The sequence below is a fragment of the Leptodactylus fuscus genome, chromosome 9 (assembly GCF_031893055.1).
Source record: "Leptodactylus fuscus isolate aLepFus1 chromosome 9, aLepFus1.hap2, whole genome shotgun sequence".
In the NCBI taxonomy this organism is placed as follows: Eukaryota; Metazoa; Chordata; class Amphibia; order Anura; family Leptodactylidae; genus Leptodactylus; species Leptodactylus fuscus.
In genome coordinates, this window is record NC_134273.1 from 78,604,477 (window position 1) to 78,628,416 (window position 23,940).

General features: G+C 45.1%; 1 protein-coding gene across 1 annotated transcript; it reads left to right on the forward strand.

The window, feature by feature from the left end:
* Positions 1-5,195: 5,195 nt before the first annotated feature.
* Positions 5,196-12,688, forward strand: KBTBD8 (kelch repeat and BTB domain containing 8). Its single transcript, XM_075287509.1, has 4 exons — positions 5,196-5,257; positions 7,442-7,652; positions 9,180-10,294; positions 12,221-12,688. The coding sequence occupies exons 1-4, from the start codon at positions 5,239-5,241 to the stop codon at positions 12,679-12,681; spliced, it is 1,806 nt and encodes a 601-aa protein (XP_075143610.1). The 5' UTR covers positions 5,196-5,238; the 3' UTR covers positions 12,682-12,688.
* The last annotated feature ends 11,252 nt before the right edge of the window (positions 12,689-23,940 follow it).

Genomic DNA, 23,940 nt, shown 5'->3' on the forward strand with positions numbered 1-23,940 from the left:
GTACTGAGAGAAGCGCTATCGCGAGCCAGGCACCAAAACGCGTCGATAATTGCTATATGAGAATGAAGCCCGTGCTATACGGGAGAATGGGTCACGTGACCGAGCAGATGTTATACGGAGGCTCCCTTTCAGAAATTCAATTATAATTCCATTAAGGATTCATTGCAATTTGCGAGGGCTGATACCAGGTAGCGATCCATTCCTAAAACAACGCTTAAAAAATGCTCGTGCGGTGGAAGGCGAGACGGAGAGGATCTTAATTACATCTGGAGCGTTTAAGCATTGATGGACATTTTAATATCGTTGGTTATAGCGGTTAAATATAATATAATTGTGCCTTATAATTAAGACTGAATTCACATTGGAAGTACTTCACTGCTTCAGATGGGCTCGGATGTCTTGCATTGGAATTTTATTTTCATGTACTTTATAAAGAATCAGAGGTGCGCTCTGTCCACGAGCTAAATCTCTCAGCCACAGTGAAGAGCAGATACAAAGAGTGTCTCTCATTCTGGAGGACCTGTCTTCTCTTACCACTCTGGAGGCCCTGTCCTCTCTTACCACTCTGGAGGACCTGTCCCGTCTTACCAATCTGGAGGACCTGTCCCGTCTTACCACTCTCGAGGACCTGTCCCATCTTACCAATCTGGAGGACCTGTCCTGTCTAACCACTCTGGAGCTCCTGTCCCTTCTTACCATTCTGGAGGCCCTGCCCTCTCTTACCACTCTGGAGGAACTGTCCTGTCTTACCACTCTGGAGGCCCTGTCGTCTCTTACCACTCTGGAGGACCTGTCCCATCTTACCACCTTTGAGGCACTTTCCTGTCTAACCACTCTCAAGGACCTTTCCTGTCTTACGACTCTGGAGGACCAGTCCTCTCTTACCACTCTTGAGGACCTGTCCTGTCTTACAACACATTGATGTGAATGGACTCCATGTAAGGCCCTGCTCACATGCCGTTGATTGGGGGGTGAATTCTGTCCCAAAACAAGTAGCAGATTCCGCCTTGATCGCAGCAGTAGTTGATCTTGTGTGTCTCAAGATTCAGTGTCTCAAGAATCATCACTGAATAGGCCCATTTATCTGGAGATGGAAAATGAAGAGAAATCTGATGCAGAATTCCACCTGAAATTACTCTTCACATTCACAACGTGTGTGACAGAGTCTAATGCTTAATTGCTTAATTTAGAAAGATACTCCCCTACCCTCCAGTTCTCCATTCGTTTACCCCGTTCTCTCTGATGCTAAAACTGGCCTACTTAGAAGTGCAGAGGGTCGGTTGGTCACTGCAGCCCCCCCACTGACCTCATGGGTACCTGTGTCATCACTGATACCTAACATGTGACTGCTCTGCCCTTCCAATCCAGAGAACAGAGAATATGACGCCAGAATGAAGGACTGGGGGGAACACCTATTATTTTTCTGCACCTCCCTGGGACCTATGATTATTAAATTTTGAGGTCTGAAGGGACCCCAGGGTATAAAAATGATTTATGAGTGGCAAACCCAAACGTTTGGCTTAATCTTAAATTTTTTTAAAAACTTTAAAAATTTTGCTCATCCTTATCAGGTATCTCTAAGATAACATATGACACAGCAAGACACAGAAAACGACAGCAAAATGTTTAACACTGTCTTTTGTGGGCTAAGAACCTATGTTGGGCGGGGTGATGCTTAAAGGGGAGCTTTCACCACCTCCAACTTTTTGCATCATTCAATAGATGACGCTCCACTGATTCTGACCCAGTTGGATTTTTTTCTCTAGCCTCTACCATTCCCGAGCAATTAGCGCTGTTAGTTTCAGCACAATTATATCTATTGTCAGGTGGACGGTCCTAAGCTGGAGCAGGTAGTCTGAGACCGCCCACCAGATGGTACAGAGTCTAATTACCAATTGCTCGGGAACGGAAGGTGCTAGAGAAAAAATTCCAACTGTGCCGGAATCAGTGAAGAGGCGGCTGTTGAATGAAGGAGTTGGAGTTGGCGAAAGGTTCTCCTTAAGGAGGTTAACCCTTTCACCCCCTAACATGTCTATCAGTCTGATATATCTCAGCATAAAATTGAAATGAAAGGCCATATTTACAGAATTCATTTGGGACTTCCACATATACACCCTTAGACAGTCTTCGGAGAGCTCAGTTCATATAAAGTAATTGCCCCCCCCCCTCCCCAATAATGCCATTTTCTATCCTTATAATCAATTCACAAAGAAAATAATTGCTCTTATAATAATAACTGGTGCGTGGCAGCTCATTGTCGTCTCGTCTTCGCTTTAGCGAGTGTCAGAGGGATAGACAACAAATTAAAGATCATTATTATCACATTATAATCCAGAACACAGGAGCGGGGCCCCCGAGACGCCTCCTCCAGTAATGGAGCCAGACACAGCCAAGAGCGAAGGACTGGGGAATCCTACATTCATTACCAGTGACACGTCACGTCTGCCGACAATGTATGGCGTCTGACTCCATATAAATAACCCGCCGCCACATGAGCCGATGATTTGCACAGTTCATTTGATTCTAATTGCAGCGAGGGGCGTAAAGCGACGATTGTGCTGGAAATGAGAAGTACTGGAAATAATTAAGATGGGAAAGATCAGGGGAACCGGCTCGGAATTACATCTGTGACAAGGGATACGATGCACACAGTCATTGTCGGCTACAGTAAGGATGTGCGGCGGCCATGTTTACCGCACTATAGACAGATGTATACTGCTAAATCTCTTAGGCCTTACTCTGGGGTGTAACTTAGGCCCCGATGCAACAGCCCAGCTTGGGCCCCCTACACAACCTCTCTTGACAACCAACAGCTGTACATTTTCACATTACCATTTCCTTCTCTATCTGGGTCGAGACCACCATAAAGACCACAACATGTCTGGACACATAAGCTTCCAATCCCCTGTCAGTGTCCCTACTCATCCTGCTCCCTTTTCTGCCACAGCGTCTTCCACCAATGCCCCCCTTTACTATATTCTGTGAACAACTACCATTAAAGGGTTCATTTTCTCCTTTCTGACAGTGGAAGGCTGTGTATCATAAATCTTCTTATTCCAGTGCACCAGAGGGCAGGGGGAATACATTTACAAAGCCCAGACATGCTCTATCTTTGTCTGTTTTGACAGACATACAGACCTAATAGAAAGCAATGGATCCGTTATTAAGGCTAAGCGAAAAAGCGCGTTGGAAACGTATCACGGTTCTTCCTGCAACACTTTAGACAGAAAGTTTTCAGACTTCCTCTGCGGACTTTCTGTTACAATTATGCCTATGGGTAAATCGCTGGTGTTTCCGTAAGTATAATTGACATGCTGCAATTTCCAAAACCGTACTGGTTTTGGAAATCGTGGCATGACTGCACTGTGGTTTTTACTGCAATGTGGGCATGAAATTCACTAGAATCCCATCCACTTTGCCCTGACTGTAAAATGCTGCGATGACAATCCGTGGGGCCCCCGGCCTAAAGTATGCAAATCGGATGACACTCGGACATCAATAAAATGGAAATACCAACATGAAATAAATGCAAAACAGCCGTTGCACCCATCGCGCGGAAAACGGAACCCATTGAAGTCAATGGGAGTCTTTTTATCAGCGCTGATTCTACCGCAAGTTACTCCGTGTGAATGCCCCCTAAAGACTGTGACTACTGCGACCCCTACAGTTACCCCGGACATCTCCAGCTGACTGACCCTACTCCTCCAGGCCTGGTGGCAGTCGTACCCCCTATGACTGCACGGCTACAATGCTTGTAGCTGAGGCAGCGCCACCTGCTGAATCCACGCCAAATGGCAACCTTCTAGGAGCAGATGTGCACCGGGCCTTAAACAGTTGAGCGATTTGGATGTGTCTTATAAAAACAAAGTCCATGCTCAAAGATGTCGCACGCGACTTCTATTAAAGTATGTCATTTGCAACCAAAGTCCACACAGGCTTGTGACGGTCGCATTGCACGTATGTGAAATTGTAGTCGCAATACAGGTCGCTGTGTAGCCCTAGCCATGTATCAGTTCCTGCAACCACAACACCATAATCACAAGACAGTCATTATATTCGGATTTCGGGCGAATCATAGTGTGACTGTATTTACTTTCGATATGGGCAGCACGACGTGTGTCATGGCCAAAGTCGCCGTGTAGCCGTAGTCTGCAGCTACATTCACACGACAGTGAAAATCGTAACAGCGACTGCATTAACTTCACTGTCTGTGAATGGGGGACCGATATTTTGACATTCCGTTATAACGGACCATTGAACTATAGGTCGTGCGCTACTTCTGTCCGTTTTCACGGATCAATCCACATACTGCAATGTTTGGGGGACTGCGTGAAAATGGGCGCCCTTGAGTGTAAAACGTATATTTTCATGGCCATTTTCACGCACAGTTGAGTGTATATAGGCTAACACTAGGTTCACACCAGCGTCGCCTGTCCGTTGTTCTGATCCATCGAAGAATCTGAACAATGGAAAATCAGAGCGCTAAAATAGCGTAAACACGGCACCCCGACTATAATGTCATCCATCTTGAACTGACAGAGGGAAAAGTCATCCGTGCGGGACGATTTTCAGGCGGACATCGTAACAGCGTCTTCAACACAAATGTGAACGCAGTCTTGGCGCCAATGTGAGCGTCGTCTTACACTATAATGCTATGTCCATCTCCGCGCAGGTCCGTTGCAGATCAAAAGCAGATAACTGGACAGCGACGGATCCCGGGAATGGATCCAATGACCTTAATAGGATCCATTATATTAGCAAAAAGTTGGTCTTGCAGGACTTTTCCATCAATGGATGACCCCAATGCAAAAGTGAACCTGCCCTAGCAAAGAACCCAACAAACCCTACAAAATTTGCAGCATATTTTCCTTTACGACATTCCCCGAGACAACCTGTCGCACTCATCTGACAGCCGTGACATCTGTCACCCCCGGCCTTGACCAGGCCACGCCCACAGCCCAGCTGATTCTGCGCTTCGCCGTCCTCCTCCTCCTCCGTAGAACTACAAGTCCCGGCATTCCCCTCCCAGCTGATGACACGTCACACAAAACACCGGGGCAGACTCCGCCCTTTACTGCTCAGCAGGACTACACTTCCCGGCGTCCTTTGCGTACGACTAGCCAATAGAATCGCGGCGTGCAGGAGAGGGGACGCTTGTGATTGGCTGGCCGGGAACATCCGGGCGTTCTAAAGGAAGCCAGTGACGTTTCGTACTCAAGCTGGAGCCGGAGGAGGAGAATGGCTGCGCAGGGAGGAGGTGGGTTGTTTGGGGGCGCAGGGGTCGGTTTTTGGGGTGTCAGGGGGGTTGTTTTGTATTGATATGCTTGTATATAGGGTTGGTATGGGGGGCTTGCCCAGTATATAATATACAGTGCTGATTCTTCCACCATCCCCTCCAAATATCTCACCCCCCCCCCCCCATGTCCTGAGCTATTCTCTGTACCCTGGTCACTTACACATAATACCGCCATCCACCTGCCAGTCATTGGTCCCATATGAGTTGTCAACAGTGACAAAGTGACTATTTCTGATCAATGGAAATCTATGTAAATGTCCTTTAACTTTATTGACAAGCGTCATCGCGGACGGTGGTTGTTAACGCTGCTTTTGTGGTGCTTAAGTGTCACCGGTTAATAAAGTTATGACCCGTTTTGCCATGACAATTGGATTTATGGACATCCTGAAATTCTAGTATAGTGCCACCCCTGTGTGCAGGTGGTAGGTGGTACTGCAGTTCAATTCTACAATGTTGCTGAGCTGTAATACCAGCCACAATCCAGGTGTGGCGCTGTGTTTGGGGAAAAAAAAAAAAAAAAAGACATCATGTCTTATGAATGATGGACAAGCCCTTTAATCCTAGGCTGCCTGTTTTGGGAGGCAGTATGGCTTACATGGCTCTTTCATGAAGCTGGTTGTGTTTGTGGCTTCCTATTTTTGGTATCTAAGATCCTTTGGAGGTGGTGAAATCATAGAGGATCTGTCCCCCAAGAGACTCCTGTCTAAGGGTACGTTCACATGGGACATTTACGCTGTAGACTTTCATCGTGGAACACCTGCAGTGACAAAGCGGCTCTGAGTCTCATGGCCTTTGGTGTGATTTCTTTGTAGATTTGCAATAGAGATCCCCCCCCCCCCCATGTATTGCAGAGGGTTATTGTGAGAATAACATCCTCTCCGTAGGTTATCCGTCAGTACGGGTATTAGAGCCATCTCGTGTGCAAATCGGATTCGCTAGGGCAGGGGTCAGCAACCTGCGGCGCTCCAGCTGTTGTAAAACTACAACTCCCAGCATGCATTCTTGCTCTGCTGTTCTTGGAAGTGAATGGAGCATGCTGGGAGTTGTAGTTTCACAGCAGCTGGAGTGCTGAAGGTTGCTGACCCCTGCGCTAGGGCATCCGTATGGAAATTCTACCGGATCGGTCCTCAGTATGTGATTTGTCGGGGTACGACACTCGGTCCCCGCATATCTAAGTTGGCAGCACAGTATGGGTTAATAAGCTCTAGCTTAGGAGGCAGCATACAATCAGATGGCGGTCTGGGGTGCTCTTACATGGAATAAGGCAGATGACAAAGGTTGGATGGACGATGACCATAGTGTCACTGTACAGCCCTATCTTGTCTTGGTCTCAGCGCCAAAGCCATAACTAGTCACAAATCTGATCTGATAGATATAATCTATCGCTATTTTCTATTTAATTTGTTTTTTGACCCCTTCATTACAGAATCCAGCAGTAGTGTGACCGCTTCTACAAATGCAGATTTTGATACATTTTATAACCCAAAACCAGAAGTTGATTTAGAAATGAGAAGTAGCACCTGTCCTCTGTACTTTCTGTTCCTTTATGAACCACACCCAAACTTGGCTTGAAACACTATCCAAAAATCTGAAAGTTGATCATTGTAAAAGCAACCTAAGGACACATGGACTTCATGTTTTTCGAGTATCCATATGGCAGGTCCGCCAAATAATCGATGCAAATAAATATCTAAGTATCTCCCTCTAGATGTCCCTCAGTTGGCGTAGTGTTGCGTTTCCTGACGTTTGCTCAAACCGCAGCAAAATTTACACCGAGAAAACCAGCGAGGATGTTGTCACCAGCACCCTACACCTCAGCCCAGCCCTACGTATAAGTTTGGGTCATTCGAATCAAGCAGCGTTTTGCCCTTGTGTATCTGCGCCTCCGTTACTGTAATATCGCTGTTCTTGTCAATATGCAAAAGAGATCTGTTGCACAAGGACAACGCTCTCATTGCTCCAAAGAGCCAATTTGCAAATTCGCAACAGCAGCGATTTACTAATGGGTGGGGGAACTGTTGGGTTGATGTAGTGGGTTCTAGTGACTCTACCTGTTGACAAAACTCGCATGCTCAGCCAATGGTTTATGGTGGGTGGGGAAGAATAGTGTTATTCACGTGGTTTTGTCTCTTTTTATTCTTCTAGAAGTAGCCAAGCTTTTGCAAATGCAGAATGGCGTCCCTTTGTCCAGTCCAGTCGGCAATGGGATGGATCCTTTCCATGCCTGCACCATTCTCCAGCAGCTCAAAGCGATGTACGATGAAGGCCAGCTGACCGATATTGTCGTAGAAGTCGATCATGGGATACACTTTGCTTGCCACCGGAACGTTCTTGCAGCAATCAGTCCATACTTCAGGTATAGCAGCTACATGACACCTTGGGGTGCAGGGGATACCATGGTAAAGTAGCCAGACTGTCTATATACAACAGGGGTAGGGAACGTACAGCTCTCCAGCTGTTGCAAAACTACAACTCCCAGCATGTATACTTGCTCTGCTGTTCTTGGAATTCCCATGGAAGTGAATGGAGCATGATGGGAGTTGTAGTTTCACAGCAGCTGGAGAGCCGAAGGTTCCCTATCCCTGATATACAATGTCAGACTACATGGTGACGGCACGACTGCTCCTTAAAGGGGTTGTGCAGCACTTTGAAAACATGGCTGCCGCTCCTCAGGGGGTGTCCTCACATCTGTTGGTCACATGGTAATGCCACAGCTCTGTCCTGTTAAAATGTATGACTGAGCTTCAGCCTGGCCATGTGACCACCAAACATGGCCAAGTCTTGAAAAACCTCTTACATTTTAGAGCTTGGATTGGCAACCTTTGCACTCCAGCTGTTTTGAAACCACAACTCCCAGCACGTACAATTGCTAAGTAAAGGGAGCATGCTGGGAGTTAAAGCTTAAGGGTAAGTTCACACAGAGTTTTTTTGGTCAAGGTTTTGAGGCCGTATCCGCCTCAAAATCCTGACCAAAAAGACGTCTCCTATTGATATTAATAGGAGCTGCTCAGGAGTGGTGTGTGTGGTTGTTTTTTTTTTTTTTTTTTTTTTTTTTTTTTTTTGTCTGGGAGCCGTTTCTTCCGGCTCCTGGAAAAAAGAAGCGAGATGCTCATTCTTCAGGCCGAGTCGGTGGCGGTGGTTTGGCCTGAAGACACTCCCTCCTCCGGACTAGGCCCATTCATTGGGCCTAATCCGGAACAGGGCGTGCGGCTGGATGCCGGTGCATTGCATCAGCTTTCAGTCGTGGCTACCCGGCTTTTGGAGCGGTTACTCGTCCCTGCTCTAGAGAGAGACAAGGCTCCTAGTGTCTGCATCCGTGCAAAAGGAGAAGTCTGTGGATTATAACATGACGGCAGGATCAGAATACAGAGTCAGTTTGTGGTCTCGCTATAGAGCAGTATTCGTTCATCTTCCCAACCAGTGTTGCAGCCCCCTGGCGGTTTAAGTCTCCCTTGGGTGCCGGTGCACCCCTGTTAATAATCTGTGCCCTAGAGACACGAGTCTCTATAGTAAATGGTATGTTCTAACAACCTGTGTATGGTGTTGTAAGTCATCACTGACCACAGAAAACTACGGGCTTATCATATTGGGTTTCGTCATGTATTATCCGCTGTTCTTGGGGTACATAAGCTGCCCAGATTTGTGTTAGCAGCTTGCCATCTCCTGTATACTGTCGCTCTGCCTATCTAAGCCTCTGTGCACATCATGTTTGGATCTCCTATTGTATGTGCCAAATATATCCAGATGACTCCATTTACAGCCTTTTATCAGGGCTATGCATTAGAAGATCCTCTGATGTGGACAGAGGCCATTTTTGTGTAGCCTTCCTGTATTCATTGGCCTCTTTGCTCACTGACGGGACGTTTTTCTTCTTCCTCCTCAGATCTATGTTCACTAGCGGCCTTACAGAGTGCACCCGGAAAGAGGTCCGGTTAGTGGGAATCGACGCGGATTCCATGCAGCTTGTACTGAACTATGCATACACCTCCAGAATCCAGCTGACCGAGGCCAACGTCCAGGCTCTGTTCACTGCATCGACCATCTTCCAGATCCCTTCTCTCCAGGACCAGTGCACTCAATTCATGATCAGCCGCTTGGAGCCACAGAACTGTATAGGCGTCTTCATTTTTGCCGATCACTACGGTCACATGGAGCTTAAGGACAGGACTCAAGAGTACATTCGTAAAAAGTTTGTGTACGTCACCAAAGAGCAGGAGTTTCTGCAGCTGGGGAAAGATCAGCTGATCAGTATACTGGACAGCGACGACCTGGACGTGGAGAAGGAAGAACACGTCTACGAAAGCATCGTCCGATGGTTTGAGCACGACCAAGCCGACCGAAAACAGCATCTTCGAGAAATATTTGCCAAATGTATCCGTATGCCTCTTATGGAAGCGAAATTTTTGGAAAAGATCCCTCCTATGTTTGCGCAGGCAATGCCTGAATACCATATACAAAAGGGAAAGATTAGTGCCAACTGCTGCAACCGGCGCCTTGGCATGACCGCTTCGGAAATGATTATCTGCTTCGAAGCCGCCAGCAAACACTCAGGGAAGAAGCAAACTGTGCCTTGCGTGGACTCGTTCACTGGAAAAATCTATAAACTATGCAAACCCCCTGGAGATCTACGAGAAGTTGGGATCCTCGTGACGCCGGAGAACGAACTTTACATCGCAGGGGGCTACAAACCGAGCAACAACGACGTCTGCATAGACCATAGAGCCGAAAGCGATTTCTGGTTGTACGATCACTCGAATAATAGGTGGCAGGCGAAGGCGCCCATGCTCCGAGCGCGAATAGGGTGCAGACTGGTTTATTGCTGTGGTAAGATTTACGCAATAGGGGGACGAGTTTACGAAGGGGACGGCCGCAATCCTCTGAGGTCTGTCGAATGCTACGATGCTCGAGACAACTGTTGGACGGGTGTGAGCTTAATGCCAGTCGCCTTGGAGTTTCACGTTGCTGTCGAACATAAGAACAGCATCTACATTCTACAGGGTAAGATATAAGGAGGCAAGGTTATACAGGGGGCGCTGCTGAGCCCCTGGAGTATGGAAATGGATGTTTGTCTCCCATGATTGTAGGCTTAGACTGGGTTCGGACGTGATGGATTCGCTGCATACTCCTGTGGATTTTACGCTTTGCAACGTGAAATTGACACCACAATGTGTATAGAACACTTGCAAATAATGGACCCAATTTTTGGCAAAATCTTTATAGAGCCATATAAAATCTGCATATTAAAATAAGCAACTAAATTGGTTAAGCCTACACTCATACGTTGGTCTGTGTATGAGCAGACTCCCAGCATTATAGTCCTCTGTTAGGAGTCCCTGCATATTCTTACCACTAAGCAGGGACTCCTTACATCATGGATGACAATGCTAGGAGGCGTCTTTAAGCCTTGGGCCGAGATAAAACTGCATGAATGTAGGTAACTTGTATCTATCACTTAACAACACTATGAATGAGAAGGAAGGGGGTGAGGGCGCCCCAGGCAAGACTGATACACTGGAGCAGACTTACGAAGACCAGTCTGTCAGCGTTTGGCTTGCGTATGCCTAAAAAAAAAAAAATTGTCACAAGACACAGGTAGTCGTCTTATGATGGTTTATAATTGACTTAGTAATGGCAGTGATATAATATTGTGCACCAAAAAAAGTCCATCTTAAAGGGTTATCCAGTTTCTAACACTGGCCTAGCATTAGGATAAGCGCTCAATAGTGAATCTGTCCCATTGACACCTCTACAGTGTTGCTGCAGTACCGACACTGATACAGGTTATACGGTGAGTGAGCAGTGCGGTATGTAAACAATACCGTGATCCATGCTGTATTGGTGATCTGTGGCAGTCTGACACCCAGGACCATCACAGATCCTATATTGATGGCCTATCCCAGGCAATCAATGTTGGATATTGGGTATCAGTGCCTCTATGCTGCCCTCTATAGGAAGCACCTTGAACATCATGCCCCACTTTCCCAGAAGCCTTTACTTCATAATGTGGGATTTTTACCAAGTCAGTTTCTCAGCTACGGACAGCCGTTTCCGTCTGGTTGGACCTCATCAGCGCAGCGTAGAGAGAACTGACTTGGTAGAAGTGAGAGACCAGATTATGGGGATAATGTCACTCCTTAAGGAGAAACCACCTATTAGGGGTGTGGAGACTTATACAGCCATCCCCATAATCTGGTCTCTCAGCTTCTCATTTCTACTCAGTCAGTTTTCTTTACACTGCGCTGAAGAGACCGAAACGGCCGTCTGTCGCTGAGAAACTGACTTGGTAAAAATCCCACATTATGCAGTAAAGGCTTCTGGGAAAGTCGGGCATGATGTTCAGGGAGCTTCCTATAGAGGGCAGCATAACAGAGGCACTGTCTCCCTATTTACATCTTGGGAGACAGATTTGCATACTCCTCCCATGTTCCCTTGCAGTGGAGCAACTATGGCAGTATAAGTCTCCACACACCTAATAGGTGGTCTCTCCTTATGGAGCGACATGATCTCCATAATCGGATATTGGGTAGCACCTTTAAGTTATAGGGTGTCATTATTTTAAAGGGTATTGGGCACACAAGTTACCCCCTCTCATTCACAGTAGGGGTAACCTGCTGATCAATGGACAATTCAATTTCAATGGAACCCCTTAAGAAATGCTGCACTTGGTGATCTCCAGCGGTCCCATTGAAGTAAGTAGATGAGCAAATACGCTCTGACCATTCAGAACTGGGGTGCAATCCATCCCGCTTCTCATGGTGGTCCCAACCTTGTATTTCTTACCTTTAATTGGCCAGACCATCCCTTTAATACCAGCAGTCGTATCTCTAAACCACAATAATCTAGGGCTACTCTCTGCTCAGCCTTTGGCCTCGTTCCCACAGCGGTAAATAAAACTGCCTCTTCTTTTTTTTGGTTTCTACATAGGGGACGTGTTTTTGTGCTTCGATCCAGCCGTTGACAACTGGTGTTACCTGACCCCTATGAACATTCCCCGAGTTCAGGGCATGGCAGCCGTCTACAAAGACTCCATCTACTACATCGGCGGCATCCGAAACAACCACCGCGTGCTCACCGTAGAGGCTTACGACATCGAAGAGAACCTGTGGACTATAAAGAAAGATCTTCCGTGCGAACCCTCTACCAACCCCTACGTCCAACTCTTGGTCCTGAAGGGTAAGCTCCACCTGTTCGTCCGCGCCACCCAAGTCAGCGTGGAAGAGTTCGTGTTCCGAACCATCCGAAAGAATTCCCTCTACCAGTACGACGACATGGCCGACAGCTGGAAAAAAGTGTACGAGACTCCGGAGAGGCTGTGGGACCTCGGCCGTCACTTCGAATGTGCCGTCGCGAGACTTTATCCCCAGTGTCTTCAAAAAGTTTTATAGACTTCGGAGCGCGTCTGCCAATTGGAAGAAAGACCATTCACAAAAAAAAAAAAAAAAAAAAAACCCACAAACTTTGTCAGTATTTCATGTGTGTGGACGGCTTCTTGTACTTGTGGACGGGGGCTTCTAAGGTCGCTGTAGGGTTGCAGCTAGTTTTTTTTATTTTATTTTTTTTCACACCACTGTTTTTTCAGTGAAACCTGAGTTTACAAAGTGCAATTATCAGCATTGTTTTCATGGCGTCCACGTGATCGCGTCATCGTCGTCAGATTTTTTGTAGGTAGGAAAATTTTGTTTTAAAGTAACTTATTGATCGCTTTAGAGGAACCGAGATATCTATGCACTAGAGCGCCGGCAAACCTACGACTCGGGGGTTGGACGCCTGAGCCATCTATGGGGCAGTTCCACTTGCTTTTATCCCAATTTTTTTTTTTTTTTTTTTTTTTTTTTATGTAGTTAAGATTTTTGAAACCTTTCCTCAACTTTTTGAAATGGTGTAAATGTTTTTTTTTTTTTTGCTAATTTATTTTATAATTTTTTTTATTTTCCCCCCTCTTCGTCAGTCATGTAGGTTTGCCTTGGAACGAACATGGTAAGGATGGTCTTCTGCATTATATTTAACAGAATTTTTTTTTTTTTTTTTCCTTGTATATGATGCAGAGGATGTTATATGTTGGAGTGCCTTCATCGCTACACCGCGGCACAATACGTCGAAGTGGTACTGCATCTCTTAAAGTTTTTGAAGATTTTTTTAATACGGGTAATATCTGAGGCAATATCACTAGGCTTTGTGTCTTTTTTTTTTTTTTTTTTCTTTTTTTTTCTCCCTTCTGATCCCTTCCAACTTTATTTATAACTCTAGAAAAAAAAAACAAATACAAAAAAAACCAAACACTAGCGATCAAACCTTCCTGGTTTTACCGTTTCATGCATGGACAGCTTCCAGAGTACTGCAATCCTCTCCGTCATCCCTGAGGCTGCAATACATGCGCAATATACTCTAATGCTTGTTGTTTTGGGCTGTTTTTAATGCTTCTTTCAGGTTGTTTTTTTTCGTTCACATGCTTTAATTTTTGTATTTTTTTTTTTTCAATGGTGCTATCTTTATATATTAACAAAAAGTAAAACTAGAAGACCAAATCTAGAATTGATTCTGAGTACTGTAGATCGGTCGCTGTTTTTGGGCTGTATGTGTACGGAGGTTGTAATACTGCGGTATCTGTATACTCCGAGACTGAATCCTATGAAGCTTTTACTGTATGGGAGACCCTTCAGCGCTTTACAGCTTTTTTTTTTTTTAATTTTTTTGTAGATTATAGACACGATCCCTATAGGTGAACCTGGCAGACCTTCCGTGGTGGTGGAAATATTCTAGTCCTTATAGAATTGTATAAAAATCACCTGCCCTTGTAACTTCTGGTACATATTGGATAAGACCAAGCCCAGTAGACTTTAAGAACTGGCTTCTGGAACTTGGGCGTAAACCCTGTCCGTCCGCAGCACATTGTCCTGTCTGATGGTCCGTCCGCAGCACATTGTCCTGTCTGATGGTCCGTCCGCAGCACATTGTCCTGTCTGATGGTCCGTCCGCAGCACGTTGTCCTGTCTGAGGGTCCATCCCCACGATGTAACACGGCGTTGATTCTGACACGTAAACGTGTCAGTCAGCGCTGCAAAACAGAATCCCATGGACTGTACTTGGTTCCGTTTAGCGCGCGTAACACATTGAGATCAATGGGAGTCTTTTTAACCCATTGATTTCAATGTGTTGCGTGCGCTAAATGGAACCCATTGAAGTCAATGGGATTCTGTTTTGCAGCGCCGACTGACACGAGTTTGTGCCAGAATCAATTCTGCGTTACATGGTGGGAACGGACCATAAGGACTCTGCAGCTGACTGTCAATGGAAGTATAGAATCATTCCTCCCACATAACATCGGCTTGTGCGATCAGTGGGCAGGTACAATGTGGAGATGTTATATAGTTCCCCGGGGTATATATACCATACTCCAGGTTATGCATCTAGGTGCCAGAACTTGGTTACAATAACTGGATTGGTTAGCAGCCATGACTCCGCATTGCTATCTTCAGATCGACTTTAAAATCTACCTGTTTTGCTTGTAGCAACTATTAATGTCATATTGCCGGTCCCTTTTGGTTACTCTGAATAACTTCGAGTTGAAAGGTCTGTTCTCCTGAAATGTACTTGTTAAAGGGGTTGTCACTTGGTACTGACATCCAATCTGTTCTAGGTGACCACTGCACCAATCTCTGGCCTCAGCAGTGACCTCTTCACAATGTTACTGCTGTGATGTGTCCTTTGTGAAGAGGTCACGGCTGGGTCTTTTGGTGCAGTGGGACCTGTATACAAAAGACTGGACCTGCCGCAGCTACAAACTGAGGGGTGGGATTTTTCTTTAACACGCATAAGGGCTCAATCCTACGATGTAACGTGGCGCTCATTCTGATACGTCAACACGTGTCGGAGTCGGCACTTCGAAAACTGAATCCCGTTTACGTCAACGGGTGCCGTCTTACGCGCGCTACACACTGAAATCAATGGGAGGCTTTTTAACCAATTAATTTCAATGTGTTACGCATGTAAGACAGAACCCATGCAAGTCAATGGGGTTCTGTTTTGAAGCGCCGACTCTGACACGTGTTCACGTGTCAGAATGAGCGCCACGTTACATTGTGGGAACGAGCCCTTACTATTGGCTTGACTTGTCTCCAGGTGCTACGTTAATTTGGTGTAGGATATGCTTGAGCAGGTGTTGATGACCTCCTGGGGTACCATACCTCTAATATAGAAGACCCCACTTTCCTCCCCCTCTACTTCAAAAATGTAATGAGCTAAACATGACATGATTTAGGGGTTGGGCCTAGTGGCTTACCATCCAACATGGCTGCCCTGGCTTGGCCCAAAGAGCACCCTTGTCCTAAAGACTACTCCTAGGTGGTTGGGCTTTTTATACTAAAGTTGGGGGGTGCAGATTTTTTTTTTTTTTAATTGTCCATATGGTCAGGTCATCACCCAATAGAAGCAGCTTATTGGTCCAATTATAATTTTTTTTTTTTTTTTATTTATTTTTTAAAATCTACGATTTGTCTATTGTATCCAAGCACCATTGTTACCAAGCACATACTCTGTATAAGACGTTGCGTTATCCGTACTCGGGCACAGTATGGTCATACTTGAAACCTTAAAAAAAAAAAAAAAAACGCTCAACTGGAATTCTGCAATATAAGCTTAGAGAGCAATAAGCCGAAAACACGACATGCCCAATAGATACTTGAGCGAGTCCTACAGGTGCAGCCTTTTATCCATGTTTGGGGGAGGGGAGTTGTATTGATCTCCGCTTGGTTTTAGTGTGTGGGTGTTTTTATTTTTTGTGCATATTCTATATATTTTATTACTAAATTGCTCATGTCTTGCACAAACAATACTGTGAAAAAACAAAAAAAAAGCCTTGACAAATCGCATACCTCATCTGTTTTCTTTAGACCATTGCATCCTCAAATCTTTCATGTGTCCCCCAACTTTATGAGGTTAGAACTTTCTTCCGGAAACGGTGCTGCGGATCAGCCCGACTGAAGTGAACTGTGTAAGCAGAGTCGTTGTTTTTGAAGGGTTTTTTTTTGGCCCCTGGATTTTTTATTTTGGGAACCCTGGGGGCCACAAAACCCTCAACCTCATAACATCTCATCTCCCTATAGGCTTTATATATAAAAAAAAATTTTTATAGCGAAGACAAATTTTTAGAATCCTCCGCCGCTTTCTCCTGTATAAAGCTTCCTAGAATGCGATGTGTTGTATGATACCCATTTTTGGCTGTATAGACCCCCCCCCCTCCCCCTCTGCTTTTGGACAATCTGTAGGTTTTTTTTTTAATTTGTTGGCATCGCTCCCATCCATCGAGTACTTGAATTTTTCGGGACACCCGACTACTTGATCAGATTGTCCACCATTGTCCCGGCTGGGTTTTGCTTTCCCAGTGTCTGTCTGGAAAAATAAAAAATAAAAATTTCTGAAGATCCTATTGCTATAGAAGGGAGTGCGATGTCCGAGTAACTTCTAACGTCGAACCGAGACTAAATTCTATTCATCTGCTGCATATTTTTTTTTTTTAAGTTTTATCTATTGGTAATGTAGAATGCTATGATGTGGGTTTGAAGTATAAAAAACTTTTTTTTTTTTTTAAAGAAAATTGAGTGGATTTTTCAAATTGTGTATATATATTTTAAAAAAAAAAAACGTTTGAAAAAATTCTGCTTCTGTCCAACAACTAAATTTAAATTCCTGCTTTGGATTGGGAGGGCGGTGTAAATTTTTTTTGAATTTCACTTGGTCTGGCCAAAACATGTTTGAGTCTAAAAAAAAAAAAAAAAAAAAAAAAAAAAAAAAAAAAAAAAAAAAAAAAATCAATCCTGACCAAGTACAAATCCTGGTATGTTCCAGCCAAAAAAAATGGGGACACCATAAGATTTTTGATGCAGAGAGTCATGATGGTCAGATCCTTGGGGGGGGGGGGGGGGGGGTTGACTCGTCCAGTTTCATGGGGGGGGGGGGGGGTTGTTTTTTTTTGTTTGCTTGTGTGTGTTCCAGATTTTATTGTCCGCCTTTGCATCTTATGGGGGGGGAGGACTATTTTACTAATTGGATTGTATTTTTGCAACAAACTTTCTGAAGTCTTGGCTCCTGAGGAGTTCATAGGAAAAGCCTATATATGCCCAAATTAAAGCGTCCCGCTTAGGGCGCCTCCACACGGCGTAGCACGACACTCCTATATACACGTGTCCGAGCGTGGCGCTTCAAAACAGAGCCCATTGATTTCAATGGGTGCCGATATACGCACGCTACCCATTGAAATCAATAGGTAAAAAAACCTCTTATTGACTTTAATGGGTAGCGCGCGTATATCGGCACCCATTCAAATCAATGGGCTCTGTTTTGAAGCGCCGCGCTCGGCTACGTGTCTAAAGGAGCGGCGCGCTACGCCGTGTAAAGGCACCTTAACCTTCTAACCTTGCCATTAAACAAGTCCCCGAACTCCATTGCAGATCATTTTGTGATTCTGTGCCGAGTTACTTGCGCAATAATCGTGACGTTCTGCATTTCTTAAAGTCGACTTTTTATCTGATGTATTTGGGTTTTTGTCCATGACTGATAACTTTTTACCTAGTTCTGATGCGTTGTGTGTCCTGTGCTCAGGTATGTTAGCAAGTACTGTAGTGCAGTTACGGCAAATGTGTATTTTCTTTTGATTTGGCCTCTTAACTTATTTTCCTGTTATTGCCATCTTGCACATGTTTAGCATTCTACTTGATGTTATTACTTTTCTGATAATAAATTGTTTTGAGATTTTATGTACCCGAATTCTCTACTATGTTTTTTCGTGTGGCTTGATTTCTTTTAAAGGTGTTGACCCGTTTATGGACCCTTTTATCCCCTGTCCTGTGGATGTGTCCTGGTACATCCCTTTAAAGGAATCCTATCACTCAGACATTTTTTTCTAAGTACCACGTCGGAATAGCCTTAAGAGAGGCTATTCTTCTCCTATCTTTCATTGTCTTCTCCGCGCCGCCGTTCACCTACAATCCTTGTTGGTATGTAAATGAGCTCTCTCGCAGCACTGGGGGTGGCCCCAATACTGCGAGAGAACTCTCTCCAGCGCCGCCTCCATCTTTGTCACGAACAGCCTCTTCATTCTCTTCTTCTGGGCCTCAGGCAGAGCAGATTGCACATGCCCACAGGCCCCGAGAAAATGGCCGCTTACAATACTATGCAAGTGGCCATTTTTTCGTGGCCTATGGGCATGTGCAGTCTGCTCTGCCCAAGGCCGGAGCCTTTAGAAGTTACAAGCCACTGCTGGAAGAAGCTACTGAAGAGGAGGTGGCGCTGGAGAGTACTCTCGCAGCACTGGGGACGCCCCCAGTGCTGCAAGAGAGCTCATTTACATACAGACAAGAATCGGGATTGTAGGCGAACGGCAGCACGGAGAAGGCAACGAACAGCAGGAGAAGAATAGTCTTTCTTAAGGCTATTCCGACGTGGTACTTAGAAAAAATGTTGTTTGAATGATAAGATGCCTTTAATGTCTGATATGGTTCTGCATGATAGTGAAACTTCATTCACACATAACACTCCACTATCTCTATCAATCCCATTATAGCCATCAGTCCTATAGATATTCTCACATCTGGTAAGAGCATCCATTGCAGGATCCATTCTAATATAGAGAGAGCTCTGCATTGCCAACTACTGGCCAGCACTGGTACTACATATACAGTATTGTGAAAGTTTTAGGATCAGGGGATAACACTCCTTGGGGAGTGTGCACCTTTACATGTGTATGGAGACTTACAAGCCTTTTTCACTCCACTGGGGGATTATAGGGAAAAATACGCAAGTCTGTTTTCTAAGATGTAAATAGGAAAACAGTGCATCAACTTGATGCCCTCGAGGGCAGAGGTAGGGAATGTACGGCTCTCCAGCTGTTGTAAAACTACAACTCCCAGCATGCATACTTGCTCTGCTGTTCTTGGAACTCCCATGGAAGTAAACGGAGCATGCTGGGAGTTGTAGTTTCACAGCAGCCGGAGAGCCGAAGCTTCCCTACTAGAGATGAGCGAATACGATTTGAAATGGTTGTTTTGAATAGCACGCACCCATAGGAATGAAAGGAAGCGACCGGCACGCAAACTTTGCCGGAGACTGGCCACTTAACCCCCTGCTTGCCAAATGTGTCCATTCATTCCTATGGGTGTGTGCTATTTGAAATGGGAGTTTCGAATAGTGTTTGCTCATCATCTATTCCCTACCCCTGCTCTAGGGCATCTTGGAGGGGAGGGAAACAGATTTGCATATTTTTCCTATTATCCTCCAGGGAAGCGAAAAAGTCTTGTAAGTCTCCGTACCCCTGGTGCCCCCTCCCTAAGGAGGGTTGTTATCCCCCTGATCCTGGTCTATAGTCTCTCACTCTGTCAAACTAATATCCCTACGCTGTGCTGATGAGATCCAAAAGACCGAAACAGCGCTGTCCACAGCTGGTACTCTGTGGACAGTGTAATCCCAAATATAAAGCCAAAATTTTCTGAAAATTCTAAATTTAATGCAAACTTCATTCTGAGTGTTTCCCACTTGAATGAGCTCGGTACAAACATCTCTTTTCATGGTTACCCAAATTTAGTTCTTCTATCCGATCCCCCAGGGGTTAGAGCTCCGAAACCAACTTCGTTCTCTGGAGGGGTAACACCACCCAGCTGATATATAACATAGGAGGTCCCATAACCTCCATAGAAGGTGCTCTTTGGACTGATCAATACCAGAATGAATGGGAAAGTAATTGGCACCTGTTCTAACACTTGCCGGGTAAGCGACCATTACCTGCGCTGTCACCCGGCCGTTTGACTGATGGGTTTACCTTTGCTTTGGAAAGATAGTCTGCATGAGTAATGACTATTCAACCCCTATGCTATAGAATAAGTGTGGACAATGGCGGCTATCTCACTAGACTCAAGGCTATATTTATTCTATCAGTGCCGATTATATTTGCGGTGCCCGAGTGTGTCAGAGCTTATTCTCCAATCTGTTACTGTCAGGCCTTATGGATCAATGCCATGTGCTGTAGTCCATAGGAGCTGGATATAGGATGGAGAGGTCTCCTTATACGCAAGGAACTTCAATGGGGACTCTTTCAAGTGGTAAATAAGGTTGGTGGGGTACAAGTTCTTGTAGCAACTGCCAGAATGGGTGTTTGGTGACCTTCTCCCCACCAAGTTGCCAGATCGTGACCAGGAGGCATCAAAGAGAGTGGTGGCCAAGCCTTCATCCTCTTCTCCATTGATGGTCTATGGTACTGGTGAAGAGATCTTCTTCAATTCCTCACTATAACCCAATGCTTTGGTAGGATGTTGTTATTCCTCTGGTTTGAGCAGCCATTGCAGGATCCGTTAAAAATTTCGGCTGCAAACGTATTGCATGTAAGACTTCTCCGGCAAAGTGACAAATGCCAAAATGGGCTCCATTGTAGGCAATGGGAACTTTGGGCTCCTATGACAGAGCAGAACAACGGAAGATCTGAACGTTACCTAATTGTCACTTCACTTTCTCTTTTTATAAATCTGGCCTTCAATATAACTTTTGCTATAACTGATATCAACCTTTGTCCATAATACTGAACATGATAGTCGTCGACCAGATGCTCAGAATACTTTCCATTCATGTTACAAAAATCCTTTTGCCTTCCATCGTTGCCTTCTTGCAGACAGTTTTTGGAGGTTGATCCCACCGCCATCTTGGAGAACTAAGCCCAGATCTTCTGTGGATGTTGCTTGCTCCAATCCGTCTGTCTCTTCACGTCCTCCCAGACAGACTGGATGATGTTGAGATCAGGGCGATATCTATGGGGGCCGTATCATCACGTCCATTGACTCCTCCTCCAAAGGGCAAAGGTCACCCCGATTATTGATGGGATTCCCATTTCTCTTTTCCGCATTCGTTTAATTTTGCTATCTAACAAATATAAACGATTAACCCTTCTGTTTCTGAAAGTATTCTTATTGTGTAGTATTTTGCCCAAAACTTTTGCACGGTAGTGTATAGACGAAGCTGCCGTATGTTCTTATCTGAGCTATAAACCAGGCTTGTAAAGGTGAGCACAGACTTTATAGCCTTTTGCCCTTTATCAGGTTTTTGTTACAATGTGTCATTATATGTATCACCCTGTGGTCATTATTGGTCGCCCTGTGCTGAGAGTCTTTATGTTTGTTGATTTAACCCTTTTGTCTGCAGTGAGTATAGAATTATCTATAACCTCAAAGCTTCTATATTTACCCATGACGGTGGCCCCGGGCGGGCGCTGTGGTTACATAATAAACCCTACATTTGCAATGTTGCCCACAATACGTGTTGACTCCCTCGGTCAAGCAGGAATGGTCAATGGTCGTTGCTTCAACATTGTACTCAAATCAGATAACCCTGAGGTCGGATCTGCCCCACCACCACTGCCTGGGGGAGAATTCGAAATTCAGGATTTTCCAAGACATTTGGGATGGGCCACCTATAACACTGTCCTGGAAATACATCGCATTGGTCCCTTAATGTGAATTAAAGAGGTATTCTACCAATCCTTTGTTATTGCATATCCCACCGATGACGCCCGTTCTTCTCATTCGTCTATTAGAGCAGGTCCTGATGATAAAGGGAACCTCCGAGCACAGACGGAACTTGAAACTCTTGGGCTCCAATGAAAAATTTGTCCTGTGGCCCCCACTGATCATGTGCTGTCTATAATACTAGTGTCTTATGTCTTGGGACCCGGTAATGATGGCTACCTCTTCCCCCTTATAGCCATAGCCCCTGCTTCTAAGTCCCAGAACCACAAGTAACCTTTGACCTTCCATTTCAGTAGCCTCAAAGTTGCAAGGAAATTGGTGACGTCTTCAGCCGCCTCCCCGGCAATATTACTTTATTGGAGGTATTTCCAGCTTTTGGAATTCTTATGATATTTATTTAACAACCCCCTTAAGCCTCTGATAACTGGTCCAAGTGATCTTGGGACCTTGGACGGGAACAATATGTTATTGCAATCACTTGCTAGCGGCTAGCCATACACATTAGTTCAGGGGTCACCAATCGCCGGCATACAACTACAACTCCCAATATGCTCCATTCACTTCTGAGTTTGCACTGTGGGAGTTGTAGTTTTACAATAGCTGGGGTGCTGAAGGTTGCTGACCCCTGTACTCAATGGTCAACCAGTCCTGCTGACATCGGCAGGTTCGGCCAACATCGATGCAGTCCAGGGGTCAGTAACCTTTGGCACGCCATCTACTGAGAAACTACAACTCCCAGCATGCATATTTCCTCTGCTGTTCTTGGAATGCCCATAGAACAGACTGGATAATGCTGGGAGTTGTAGTTTGATGTCAGCTGGTGCACTGAAGGTTGTTGACCCCCGGCTTAATGTATACAGTAAGGTCAGGTCTGCTGTGTTTACATTGTTTATGGCCTTCGTTTAATGTATATACTAAGATGTGTATATGTGTCTATACAGTGATGTCCCATTGTAAACACAATTATACTAATGCATTAATCGGACATCAATCTGGACCCATTGCTTCCTACTTGGGCCTGCGTGTCTGTCAAAATGGAAAAATATAGAACACACTTTAAATAAACCCGCCCCATTGTCTTTAAAGCAGCTGTGTCACGGCCATGTCATGTGAATAAGCCCTTACTGCTGTGACTCTGCCGAATTGAGCAAATAAAATTTTTATAATTCTATGAAGTTGCATTTTATTATGATTATCATCCACGAAGCCAATGATCTCCAACTTGTCGCTGCTGCAGAATTACAACTCCCGGCATGTCCTGGAGATGTTGGAAGTTGTAGTATTGCATCGCCTTAAAGGGGATGTGCCAATTTTTTTAACGTTTTCCCCTTTCTATAGAAGAGATGATAACTATGATTGGGGAGTCCAAATAATGGGACCCTCATCGCTCATGAACTGATCTTCTATCCTATTAATAGGGGATAACTTTCAAACTTGGTATAACCCCATTAGGCTAAGGCCCTACGTAGCGAGCCGAAACCAGAAAGCGCTGCGGGAATCGCCACGGTGCAAATGAATTTTCCTTTTTTTAAGGAGTTGTTTGTTTGTTTTTTTTAAATGTAGATTGTCAGCCCACATAGAGCTGACAATGTACATTTTTCCCTATCAGTATGTCTATGGAATATGGGATGGAAATCCATGCAAACACGGCGAGAACATACATACTCCTTGCAGATGTTTTTTTGCCCTTGGCAGGATTTGAACACCAGGATTCCAGCGCTGCAAGGCTGCAGTGCTAACCACTGAGCCACCGTGTGGCCCCCAAATTAACTTTCCTCTATGGACTTTCCAATGTCATTATACCTGTAGGGAAACAGTCAGCGTTTCTGTATAATTCACATGCCACAATTTGCAAAAAAAAAGCAAATATTTATCAAATCGCAGCATTTCCATTGCGGATTACTTTCTACAATGTGCGGTTGGGATTAGCCAGATTCCTGTCCACTTTGCAGTTAATGTAAAATGACGCAATTTTTGCTGCAGTGTTTACGCTATGCAGAGCCCTGTCCTTAATGTGATGTAAAATTACAATTTCCAGCATTTCAAGAGCATGATGGGAGTTCAGCACACTGTTGGCTTTCCCATTCTGTGCCCCGGGGCGGGAGGTGTTGGTGCCGTTACTGATATCTCTTCACTGTCAGA

Excerpts from the sequence above, each read along its gene's own strand:
- KBTBD8 (XM_075287509.1), top strand. Across the intron at positions 7,653-9,179 it reads GCAATCAGTCCATACTTCAG|ATCTATGTTCACTAGCGGCC; the intron begins GTATAGCAGCTA and ends CTTCCTCCTCAG. Across the intron at positions 10,295-12,220 it reads CAGCATCTACATTCTACAGG|GGGACGTGTTTTTGTGCTTC; the intron begins GTAAGATATAAG and ends GTTTCTACATAG.